The 13150-nt window shown below is 39.2% G+C and overlaps 1 protein-coding gene across 1 annotated transcript in view; it reads right to left on the bottom strand.

The window, feature by feature from the left end:
- vps53 (VPS53 subunit of GARP complex) overlaps positions 1-13150 on the bottom strand; it is a 231859-nt gene that overhangs the window by 94222 nt on the left and 124487 nt on the right. Inside the window, exons 13-14 of the mRNA XM_043718341.1 lie at positions 12551-12645; positions 1407-1649 (exon numbers count right to left, since the gene is read on the bottom strand). Of these exons, the coding sequence (XP_043574276.1) occupies positions 1407-1649; positions 12551-12645 (338 nt within the window). The remainder of the gene's footprint in view (positions 1-1406; positions 1650-12550; positions 12646-13150) is intronic.

Here is a 13150-nt window from a genome sequence, read left to right on the forward strand (position 1 = left end):
GAGAGAGAGAGAGACACACACACACACAGATAGGGACATATATATCTTGGAAATGGCTGTCAGACTACTCAGACCCCTGGGCATCATGGTAGCCCACAAACCCATCAACACATGAAAACAATGCATTGGTCAAACAGGCAGAAAACTAGCCACCAGGATACATGATCATCAACTAGGCACAAAACAACATGACCCTCTCTCACTAGTATCCTTACATACAGATAAGGATGGACACCACTTAGACTGGGACAACACTTTCAATCTAGGACAAGCCAAACAGAGGAATTCTCGCGCCAGTCTAGAAGCATGGCATTCCAACCAGAACTCGATCAACAAACACATCGAGGTAGACCCCATCTACCACCCCTTGAGAAAAAGAACAGGAAATGACAACAACCCAAAGAAACCCAATCATATAAATAGAAAACAGGAATCAGCAGCACTTCACCTGGAGGCCCATTGAAAATGCTACCTAGTAGGGTGACAAAACGTCTGGAAATGAATCTTCCAGCTCAGCGAGCAAACCTACATCCAGAACCTCAACCTGAGCTACAAATCTTCTCAAAACTCAACAGTGTTCTCCAAAAGCGCAGTTAGCTTCAAAGCTCACCATTGTAATCACTACGTCATCACTGTATGGTACCCATTGAACCTATTACATTATAAACATCATTGTTTAATCACACTACAACGTCATTTATTGTAAGCACAAAGGAAGATGAAGGATTTTTCCATTTGCTGTGTAGGAAAACAGCGCATTCCTTTAAAATAAATTACCCATCGACCATTATTAGGACCTTCAGGTTCAATAAAACTGCAGATTCCCAAGAACAATGTTGGACAGAAAGCTTGCCAAAAATGTGCACACAACCTGGCAATCTAAATCTATGTAGTACCATATATGGTGAAAATGATTGCAACCCATTCCAATTAGGAACAGTTGTTCTTTCTGCTTGCATCCGATTTACTGAGTCTACCCATGCTGTGCCTAGACAAACATTAATGCCAATTGCAGCTACAGGAAAATCTGTCTTTCTGCACAAAATAGATGAAAAGTTCAATAATCACCCGAGTACACTATATGAAAAGCTTAATATAAAATAAGTCAAAGTGAGCAAACTTTAAATTGGAACTTATCTTGAATAGTGTTTAAGAATTATAAAATGGCCCATATTGATTTGAACTCTTTGTTCTAATGATGATTTTCAGCTCTTAACTCTCCAGTATTCTCTATTTTACTGGACATAGTTCACCTTGGAGGGTTTCCCATTTAGGAATGTAGCTAATTAAAGAGTATTACACAGATTTAGGATGTTATTGCTGCAGATTTGAAATCAGGTAATCATTTGCTGCTGATTACAGAGGAAATCCTTTGCCTCGCTATTTAAAGATCATTTCATACTCACTTTGGCAGGTTTCCGGAGAGGATTTTCAATGCATATTCTCGCAGGTATTTCTGGAATATGGTGGTTAGAGCAATCATTGGCTCTCCAGTGCTGAGTTGTGAGCACTGCACCATGCATTTCTTGTAGTAAACAAACAGATCAGCACAGCTAGGGAGCACGGCACCCCCTTCATCAGTGTTAGGCTTTGGAGGGCCTTGGGCTTTGAAATCTGCCATAAACCTATCAATCAGCTCACTGAGATTCCTGGCAAAGAGAAGAACAAATAAATAAATAAATATTTGAAATATGGGTCTGGGATATAATTAAGGCATGAAAATGCTCCTGATTACATGTGTGAAATGACACAAGATAAATTAGTGCACGGAAAATGTACCAGAAAGCAGCTTTCTATAATCAGAGTTCAAATAATCAGATCTAACTGCAAGGATTTTTTGTCCAAAATTCATTCATGGGATGAGAGGGTCACTGGCTGGACAGCATTTATGAACCCTCCCTAATTTCCCAGAGGGCAGTTGAGAGTCAAACACATTGCTGTGGGTCTGGGCTCACATGTAGGCCACACCATGTAAGGATGGTAGTTTCCTTGGAGGAGAAAGTGAGGTCTACAGATGCTGGAGATCAAAGTTGAAACTTTATTGCTGGAACAGCACAGCAGGTCAGGCAGCATCCAGGGAACAGGAGATTCGACGTTTCGGGCACAGGCCCTTCTTCAGGTAGTTTCCTTCCCTAAAGGACACTAATGAGCCAGATGGGTTTTTCTGACAATTGATTCGTGGTTACCATTAGACTCAAAATTCCATCATCCAACAGATCCTCTCCATAATCAGGTCAACTAATAAATGCTTGAAATAGAATTTAAAATTATTTCAATGCTAGTGCACTGGCAGTTCAAGCAGTAGGCAAGGTAGCAACATCCAGCTTGATCAGTTTAATAATTTGTCTTACAAATGTACTTTTTTCTTTTTTCCATTTCAACATGATGCCCAGAAGGGAAACGGTTTGCAGAGGGTGGATACCTTCCTACTTAAGTGTGTTTCTTTCAAATCAAATAGTTAGTGGCAGGTAGACTTGCCCTGCCTTTCGCACAGCTGAAAGTATGAGGTTTAAAAAAAAAGAGTAAGAAAAGTCATTCTAACCACATAATACTAAAGTGGCACTGATGCATATGACAAACATTATGAATTGGGATTTCATTAGATATGGCTTATTGTGGCATTATGTTGGAAATGATACATCTGGCATACAAATCTTCTAAACCTAATGAGGCCTTCTTTGCAATCACCAGCTATCGGAGCACTATTCGTTCGTCACGTGGAGAAGGAGCCAGGCTCCAAAAGCTTGAGATTTCAAATAAACTGTTGGACTATAACCTGGTGTCATGTGACTTCTGACTTTGCCAGTCCAACAATGCCACCTCAACATCATTCTGAGAGCTTAAGAGTGTTTCAAGATAAGGTTATGGCAACAAGGCAGTCAACTTTACCTGGCCCTAGCTGTAAAAGTCTGTAAGATGGAACATATTCCTTTTTTAAAAACTCCCTGTGCGGTGAATGCTTCCCTAACAACTCACCACATTCACCAGTTTTCTGACTCAGGCATTTAATCCTGGCTGCCAGCAACACTCTTCCTGGTGTTAGCTGAGCTCCCGCTCAAGTTTCTGTCCAGAGATCAGAGCACAGAAGCCAGGCAACCACGATGGAGGGAGGACTGTGCAGTCAGACGTGTCATTTTTAGATGAGTTATTTATCTGAAGCGCCATGTGTCTTAAGTGGTGCAAAAGATTCTATGGCATTATCTGAAGAGCAAGGGAGTCTGGCTATTTATAAACTTCAGCTAATACAAACACAGATTGTCTGGTCATTATCACATTGCTCTTTGTGGTATCTTGCTACGCTCAAATTGGACCGTGCATTTTCTACATTACAATAGTGACACTGTACAGTACTTAATTGGCAGCAAAGTATTTTGAGACATCCCGAAGATTGTGGAAGACATTTTATAAAGGAAAATCTTCCTTTGTTATTACTTCCTTGTTGTTCGATTTAGATAACGGATCAGAAGCGAGAGTGAGGTGCTGACAATGAAAGGTAAATGCAGTCTCTAGTCACAAGCACAAAGGGCTATTACATCCTCAGACCTGCGCTCTCCCACCCCCAGGCAAGGTTATCCAATGACTAGCAGAAGCTTATAGACCAGGTAACTTCCAGCTTTCATTGCCATTCTGCACCGATTGGCTGATCTCAGTCAGGGCAGTGATACAGACACTACACGGAGATGAAAGTCAGCTAGAATTTAGGATCCTAATTCTTATCCAGGAACCCCTGTCTGAAGTGAACTTCTTTGGACTTCATTCGAGTACAGAATCCGCTGGAACTGTGAAGTCACTAATGATTAAAAAGGCTGCTGATTCTATCTATGCCCTAATGGATAATGGCTGCTTCAGAAAAGCCCCTGGTGCCTGCAGAATTGCACCCAGCAGAGAGTCGGTATCTTCAGGAGAAATGGGAATGGGGGAAGTGTTAGTTCACCAAAAGAAACTAAAGTAAAAAAGTACACTTTTCCTTCAACAAATACTCTAGGGTAAAATTTTCTCCTTGATGTGCCTGAAAAATTTAGCAGTGCTCCTTTGAGATGCCCCTTTCACAAAATACCAAACAGACAGACTACAGCAAAGGAAGAACAGTATATGCAAGTCTCAGTGGTGTAAACCAAGAATCAAAACTGCATTACAAAAATTAAATAAGTAGAAAACTTCAGATAAAAGGCTGGTCAGAACATTACAAAGGACTGATGCAAAACTGAACTTAGTCTAATGTGTGTATCTGCAGCACAGCTTTTAAGAGTAAGGTTACTACAATCAGAAACACTGGCAACATGCCAACAAGGAGGTTAATAGTGCCCATATGTTGTCCAACCACAGAAATGTTCTGAACCAGTTATTTCTGGGAGATATTCTTAAATGCACATTAGCAATTAGTGCTAAATTGGTCATACTCAGACTATCCCTCCAGGGGCCCATCAGTTACATTTGGGTTTAATCTTGGCAATGAGGATTATTTTACAGTACTCGAAAGGTGCAGCTCCTCAGGATGTTAGATAATGGATAAATACATTGACTGATGTACAAAAAGTAGAATGCCCCGAGTCACAAGGGAATGGCTGTTATGTATCAGATTCTCTGAAAGCTGAAAGAAGAAATAAAGAAAGAGAAAAGAGAGAAAGTGAAATAATGTGTTTCATTTATATAATATCTTATATCTCAAAATGCTTTATGTAGTTTATACAGACTATTCTGGAGTGCTGTCACTTTTGTATTTGGGAAGAGCTCACAGAAAACTGCCAATTCTTGAGAAATGAAAGGTTAATACAGCTTGAACACAAAAGTAGCATCAATAAGACAAACAAAGTTTGCAATTAAAATAAGTCCATGGTTTCTGCATACAGGTTCTAGAAATAAAGGTGACATGGTGAAACCAATTTAAGAGCCACATCTTATGCAGAATTTCCAAAAACAATAAGAAAGACCGCTGATTAAATTCTATCAAGGTAAGATCATGTAGAGTTAAGAGTAATACATTAACTTGGACAGAAAATTGGTTAACCAAAAGAAATCAAAGTCAGAATAAATGGGTCTTTATTTGGTTGTCAATCTGTGACTAGGGTTCGGTCTTCGAGCCCCAACTATTTGCAATCCATATTAAATGATTTGGTTCAGGGGTAGAATGTACTATAGGCAAACTTTCAGATGACATGAAAATAGATGGGAAACTAAGTTGCAGTAAAGAAATAAGAAATTTACAAATAAAGATGGATAAAATCTGCAGCTTTTATGTCTCTAAATAAAATGTGGCAGATGGCATTTAACCTGGATAAGTATAAAAAGGCACATTTGTGGTCTAAGGGAGAGAACGTTCGAAATGCTTTAGGGCAGACAAATCTGGGTGTGCTCGCATGAGTTGTGGAAAGTGAGGCAGAGTATGCAATGGAATTTTGGAATTTATTGTTAAAGGAATAGGGTATAAAAGGAAGGAAGCGTTGTTGTGATTGTGCAAGACACTGCAGAGAGTTCTGGTCCCCTTACTTGGAGGGAGAATGTAGATGCATTGGAGTTCAGAGAAGGTTGACTAGGTTAATTCCAGAGTTGAAAGGCTCGTCTTATGAGGACAGATTGAGCAGGCCTTTACTCGCTAGCGCTTTGATGGATGAGGAGATCAATTGAGGTACGTAACATGCTAAAAATGGATTGACAAAGTAGAGGATGTTTCCACTTCAGCGTCAATTTAAAATGTTAGGTCACAGTTTTAGGCAGAAGGGTGGCAAATTTAAAACAAAGATGAGGACTAGTACTTCTCTTGAAGGTCGGTGAATCTGGAATTCATTACCCCAGAGAGCAATGAACATGGAATAAATCTGAGGAGAACGATAGAATTTCCATTAGTAATGGGTTAAATGGTGATGGAGAGCAGGCAGGAAAGTGGAGTGCAGACTGAGATCAGATGAGCCATGATCTATTAAATGGTGGAGTAGGTTCAAGGGGATGAATTGCCTACTTCTGTTTCTAGTTCTTACATTCTTCTTATATTTATGTACTATCTTAAGGAATAGTAGCAGAATTTTTGCAATAAAATGAATCTTTATCAGTTTACATACAGATTATACAAAGGCACATTATACAATTAACATATTTCTCCACTGATAACTTGAGGAAATCAATTTTCATGAAGAATTGGAATGGTGCTTTGGTGATATTTTTATATCTATTTATTATTATTCAAAAAGACAGCAAAGAAATCCAAAAAAAAAGTCGAAAAGTAATCTGTTATCTGTTGGCAAAATATGAATCTAGAAGCTCAATGATGATGTGCTTCTTTTCAGGTGCCAAAAAGGCAGTCACATTTCCAGGAATGCACACTCCTGACAGGGCAAGTATGCCTCAGCCATTTTGGTATAACTCAAAAGGGAAATTCAAGACCAACAAACAAGGCTGAAGGCCACCTCTGCAATTTCGGTTTGCCCTGTCACTTTCAAGAAAGTCTCTATTGCAGTCTTTACAGGGGTTTTTGCAAGCTGTAGCAATGATTGCAGTATTCCAATGCACCAAGATCCCCATGAAAACCACTCATGATGATGAAGATGCAGTCACAGTGGTTCATTTTACACAATCCAGAGGTATTCTAGTGCACTTGCATTTGGCTGGTCTGAAAAGGTGATGATAAATAAGCCATGCAAATTTTTGAACAAAACCCAATGGTTACTTCCTGAAAGGTGAAATCTATAATTCGAGTTCAACTTCAAAAAAACCTTAAAATGTTGGAGATGCCAACATGCATTCCTGTTGTGACCCATGCATTCTCTTTCCAATTTTGCACAGAAAGGTCTTCACCCTCTTTCTGTAGACACACGAGCCAATAATATAGTATGGACTGTTGTGGTTCTGTTCACCGAGCTGGGAATTTGTGTTGCAGACGTTTCGTCCCCTGTCTAGGTGACATCCTCAGTGCTTGGGAGCCTCCTGTGAAGCGCTTCTGTGATCTTTCCTCCACCATTTGTAGTGGTTTGAATCTGCCGCTTCCGGTTGTCAGTTCCAGCTGTCCGTTGCAGTGGTCGGTATATTGGGTCCAGGTCGATGTGCTTATTGATTGAATCTGTGGATGAGTGCCATGCCTCTAGGAATTCCCTGGCTGTTCTCTGTTTGGCTTGTCGTATAATAGTACTGCTGTCCCAGTCGAATTCATGTTGCTTGTCATCTGCATGTGTGGCTACTAAGGATAGCTGGTCGTGTCGTTTCGTGGCTAGTTGGTGTTCATGGATGCGGATCGTTAGCTGTCTTCCTGTTTATCCTATGCAGTGTTTTGTGCAATCCTTGCATGGGATTTTGTACACTACATTGGTTTTGCTCATGCTGGGTATCGGGTCCTTCGTTTGGTGAGTTGTTGTCTGAGAGTGGCTGTTGGTTTGTGTGCTGTTATGAGTCCGAGCTGTCAGTTCGGAAATGCTCTTGATGTATGGTAGTGTGGCTAGTCCTTTGGGTTCCCATGCAAGGACTGCACAAGACACTACATAGGACAAACAGGAAGACAGCTAACGATCCGCATCCATGAACACCAACTAGCCACGAAACGACACGACCAGCTATCCTTAGTACCCACACACGTAGATGACAAGCAACATGAATTCGACTGGGACAACACTACTATTATACGACAAGCCAAACAGACATGAATTCGACTGGGACAACACTACTATTATACGACAAGCCAAACAGACAACAGCCAGGGAATTCCTAGAGGCATGGCACTCATCCACAGATTCAATCAATAAGCACATCGACCTGGACCCAATATACCGACCACTGCAACGGACAGCTGGAACTGACAACCGGAAGCGGCAGATTCAAACAACTACAAATGCCGGAGGAAAGGTCACAGAAGCGCTTCACAGGAGGCTCCCAAGCACTGAGGATGTCACCTAGACAGGGGACGAAACATCTGCAACACAAATTCCCAGCTCGGCGAACAGAACCACAACAACGAGCACCCGAGCTACAAATCTTCTCACAAACTTTGAATAGTATAGACTCATTGTTACCAGCATAATGTGGTTGAATATTGGAAAGTCCAGCTCATGAACAGACATGAACTTTGGAAAGACTGTTGTATCTGCTAATTATTTAAAGTACAGAATTACTATTCCAGAAATAGTACTGCTTCATCAGCAAAACATTCTGATTATAAATATAGATTATATTTTTGATCAGAAAAACAACAGATTTGTACCTAATTGATTTCATCCAGATAGCTAACTCTACTCAGGAGAAACAGACTCAAGAAATTATTTTCAATAAAAAAGGAGAAACTAGTTGCAGTGGCAGAAAGGTTGGTAACAGGAGAACACACAACAACCAGAGGCAATAGAGAGTTGTGATCTCGGAGAATGTCTGAAGGGGCAGTGGAAGCAGATTCAATAGATGATGCAACTTTCAGGAGATAACTGGGCAAATATTTAAAGTGAAAGACACATTGCAAAGCTACGTCGAAAGGGCAGGGGAGTGGGATTAACTGGATGGCTCAACCATAGAGACGACAAAGGCGCAGCGGGGAAAACATTTTCGTCTTGTGTGGTATCATTCAACGATTAAGAGTTCTAATGTTAACCCGTCTGTATATTTAAAAGGCAGCAAAAAAGGAGGAAATATTGGATAATAAAAGAAACGCAACAAAAAAAAACACTGAAGAGGTAGGAATTAGCAATTTTACTACAGATCAATCTAACTCTTAAGTACTCATTAAAGAGAGTACTCTGGGAATGGCTCGCAACTTTTATGAGGTAGTTGTGTCTTAAAGCCCAAATGATTACATCTACAAGTAACATATAAATTACACGATGCGGTTTGTGAGGTAGTTGCAACCATACCGTTAGCTGGCTTTTTCTACCTTGAAAATGCAGTACTTTTGAATGCTAAAACAGAGCCTCCCCTGCTCCACCTCCCCCCAATCTCATCATGGAAAGTGAATAATTGAGTCTGCAAAATTTGGTCTGGTGTGTACCATGCAATACGGGTATGGAAACAAGTACAAGACTAACAAAGGAAACATTATGCATTTGCATTGACTCCATACAGCTATGTCCTGTGAAAACTCTAGCATATAATTGTGACACTGGGTAATTGAGCTTTCATTATGTTAGTCTGAAAAATCAGGCTATAGAAGGGAGAGAAAACGTCCAGGGCAATTTAAAAAAAATATAAGTTAGTAGTTCAAGGTTCCAACTTACCAATATAATTAAACATAATTTCTCATTTCAGACTGCATCTTCACCCAGTTAAGTAAAATTTTAACACCGAATCAGATACTTAAAGCATATCACCAACTAAAGACCTTAATGAATTGCATTACACTTTGAGATACAAGCAATCATTCACTTCAAGTAAATGGAGAAAGTGAGGTCTGCAGATGCTGGAGATCAGAGCTGGAAATGTGTTGCTGGAAAAGCGCAGCAGGTCAGGCAGCATCCAGGGAACAGGAGAATCGACGTTTCGGGCATAAGCCCTTCTTCAGGAAATGACTTCAAGTAAATGACTTGCTCACCATAGCTGTAACATCTTTTTGGCAAGTGTTCACCTTGAAACAGAGATCAGTTTGGCCCAACACAAACTCAAGTCGGCCTTCGAGGGTACAATTATGTAGCTGCATGTAATGGCCTAAAAGAGTTCCTGCCATTTTGAAACCAGGGAATGGCTACACAACTTGGGATGTGCTTAGTATCTCTGCAGGAAGCCTTTTCTGATGTATTTGTTCTCTTGGCACAAAATCATCTCACTTGTCCTTCTGTATCTCTACGGTCAGACATCAATACACTATTTCATTGTTATCTTAGTCATGCAGCACCAAAGAGGCCCTTGGCTCATTAAGTCTGTGTTGACCTAGGTGCACTAATCCCACTTTCCAAATTATTTGCGCAAAACATTTGGAGATAATACCATGGAATGTGTTCTTCCATTGCTTTGACACTTCAGGAGCTCATCCATGTACTTTTTAATGGCTGTGACATCATCTTCCATCTCTGTTATCAACTAATTTGTTTGGGTGTTGCTCAATTGTGTACTTCCTGGGACTTTTTAAGCTGATACTTACCACATCAATAATTTGCACTTGAACAACACCTTTAATTATATTCTGAAAATGAGCTTAATGAGCTTCACAGAGTTGACAGGGAGTTATGCATTAGGACTGGTGACCAAAAGCTTGGGCAGAGTTTCTAAAGAGTGCTTTCAAAGATGAAGAGATGTAGAGTGGAGGACAGGATTAAATGGGCAACTTAAAATTGTAGGGGAGAGCAGATAAAGATTAGACAGATCCAGGCCTAGTGGTACACAACCAAAAGCCAATGTGGGCTAAAGGCACAAGGGCAATTGGTGAATTGGGTTCGGTGCAAGTTGGAGTACAGGAAAGTATGTTTGGATACACACCGAAAGGATTAACACTGTAGCCCATTAAACAGGATACCAAAAAACAGGGCGCAATACTAAAATTACACATCATCACAACTTATACTGTAGATTTAAAAATGTTAACAGAATCTAGGCCTGAATTCAAATACGTAATATCCTGTTTGCTGGTAGTAATCAGAACACTGAAAATAAAAGAGATACCTTTGTGAAATGGTCAGATTATTAAAATTAAAAGAGAATTGAAATGTCTAAGCTTTGCAAGTTAAAAACGTGATTTATTTTTCACAAAAAGGGGAGCATCCCACCTTAAACTGGCCCAATCGTAAATAATTCACTCCTCCAGTAGTTAATCAAAACAATTTAAGCAGGAGTCTTGGCTCCTCAAGTTGCTTTTCTAGGTATGCTCAGTTCCAGGAAAGCCCACATTATGCATTTCTGCCAGATCTGATATTACTAGCAGCTTTTGTAAAAAATAAAGTCGGTATATATGATCAGTAATGGAATTCCATGTTTCTGAACTCTCTGAACTGCCTCATGTTTGATCTGCACAATTTAATTTTGGTCACCTTGTTAAAAGAAGATTTCAAAGGTTTCGCTGGTCAGCACTTGCAGCATCATCTTTACAAGAACATTGATGGGAAAACGAATTATAACATACTTGAGCATTTTTAAGCTCTTTGACAAGGAACAGCAGTTAAGCACTAACTTCTGTTCTTGAGAATGTTTAATGTTGTTTCATGTGCAGAGGAATGAAACAATCTAAAGATAAACCTCATCATAATAACAATTTAATCGAAACCTACAGCATAACATGAAACAGCAGAAGCATTAATCTACAAAGTAAAATGTTCAGCATTTAATGTAGCGGCAGTCCGAGCTCTGTAGAGTTATATCTTGATAGAAGATGAATCAACATTGTGGGTGAATTCAGTTTCATTTTTTTCTAAAGTAAAAGCAAAATACTATAGATACTGGAAATCTGAAAGTAAAACAATGTGTTGAAGATATTAAAATCAAAACAAAAAAATCACATGTAGAAAGAGAGAAATTGAGTTAATGCTTTGAGTTGAATTGGACCATGTTCCTTCTTTATTTCTGAATAAATGTCATACGCACCTTAAATTATTGACTGTTTCTCCCTCCACAAATGCTGCCAGATTTGCTGAGCACTTTTAGCATTTTGTTTTAATTTTTCTCCTATGCTGCACTGTGAAGGTGGGATTTATTCACAACCTTTTTCAATAGCTGTCCTTTCAAAAACCAAATCCTACTAAAAAGGTTTCTCTTTCTCCCATTCTATCAACATTATTAATTGATGATCAATGATGAAACATCTGTCATTGTTGAGCTAGCACTCTTGTTCAATATGAAAATTTTAAAAAATGTTAAAATATTAAAATAAACAGTGAAGATTTAACACCTGAGATATTTACTTGGGAACCAGAAGTCAGCTATGCTGCAAAAGAGTTGTCTCCCTCCTGACTTACAGCAATTTAAAGCAACCAACAACTAGCATTTACATATAATCTTTTAATAAATTGTAAAATATGACAAGCTGCTTCGAGGGAGCATTCCCAAACAAAATTTAATACTCAACCGCATAAGCAGCTATAATAAAGACTGTGGACAGTGTCTATAACCAATGATGTTGGTGCTATTTAGTTTAAAAGTGCAACGATTTTAATTGATGGCAAGCAGACATAATGATTAAAGATGTACAGGCACACAACTGTATAGGCTGCAGAGAAGGAATATTTATTGCGAGATCAGATTAAACAGAGAGACCAATATCAAATTAACTGCAGTTAAAATTGATTTTCTTCCATGCTGATTATTAGAACACTTCAGAAAAGGAGAAGAATTCAAGAAAATGTTTCACATTTGATCCCATTTGGGATAATCAGTTTCTGAAGTATATCTAAATTGGTTAGGGACACAGAAATGAATCAAGGCAGAATGTTGCAGCTTTGGAAGATCTGAAAGTTCCCACCATTCATTTGGCAACTAAACAGAAGGTACATTTTTAGTTCTCAAATGTTCTCCCATTGACAGATAGGTTGGCTAACCCTTGAACTTCAGTCTCCCGGCAAAATGAGCAATAATTTTGATCTCAATATTCTTCACCAGATCAAATTGCAATGCTGATTTATAACACCCATTAGATAATTACTGATTGTCCAAGTCTTCAACTCACCTATCCTGTGATTCAATGTAAACATAGAGGTGTGGTTCAAAGCATTTGGATATAATGCCATGGAAGGGGTTGTCTGGGGCTTTGGGCTTCTTTGGCTGAAAAAGAAAAAACTGCAATTACATACAAGACAACAAACAATAAGTTTGGGCTATGATCATACAATGCAAGTAAAAATTAAATAGTAAACAGGAACTTGACATAGTACAGCTTGTAAGTCATAGTTTAGACATCTGGTTCACTAATATCCTATAGGGAAGGTGGTCTGCAGTCCCTTACCCGGCCTGGTTTCTGTGTGACTCTAGACCAACAGCAATGTGATTGACCCTTATCTGCCCTCTGAAATGGCCTGCTAAGTTATCAGGGCAATTGGAGATGAATAACAATCACTGGCTAGATAGTGATACTTATCCAATGAAAGAACACTAACTCAGAGTAAAATAGGTTTCTCTCCCTTCGACTTAAATCTCTGCATTTAATTTTACATTTTGACCCATTCTCCTTTTACCTACCATCCTTTGTTGTTTCATGTGACAGTTTTAAAAACAAATGTTGTGAAACTTGAAAGGGTTCAGAAAAGATTTACAAGGATGTTGCCAGGAT

The sequence above is a fragment of the Chiloscyllium plagiosum genome, chromosome 28 (genome assembly GCF_004010195.1).
Source record: "Chiloscyllium plagiosum isolate BGI_BamShark_2017 chromosome 28, ASM401019v2, whole genome shotgun sequence".
Lineage (NCBI taxonomy): Eukaryota > Metazoa > Chordata > Chondrichthyes > Orectolobiformes > Hemiscylliidae > Chiloscyllium > Chiloscyllium plagiosum.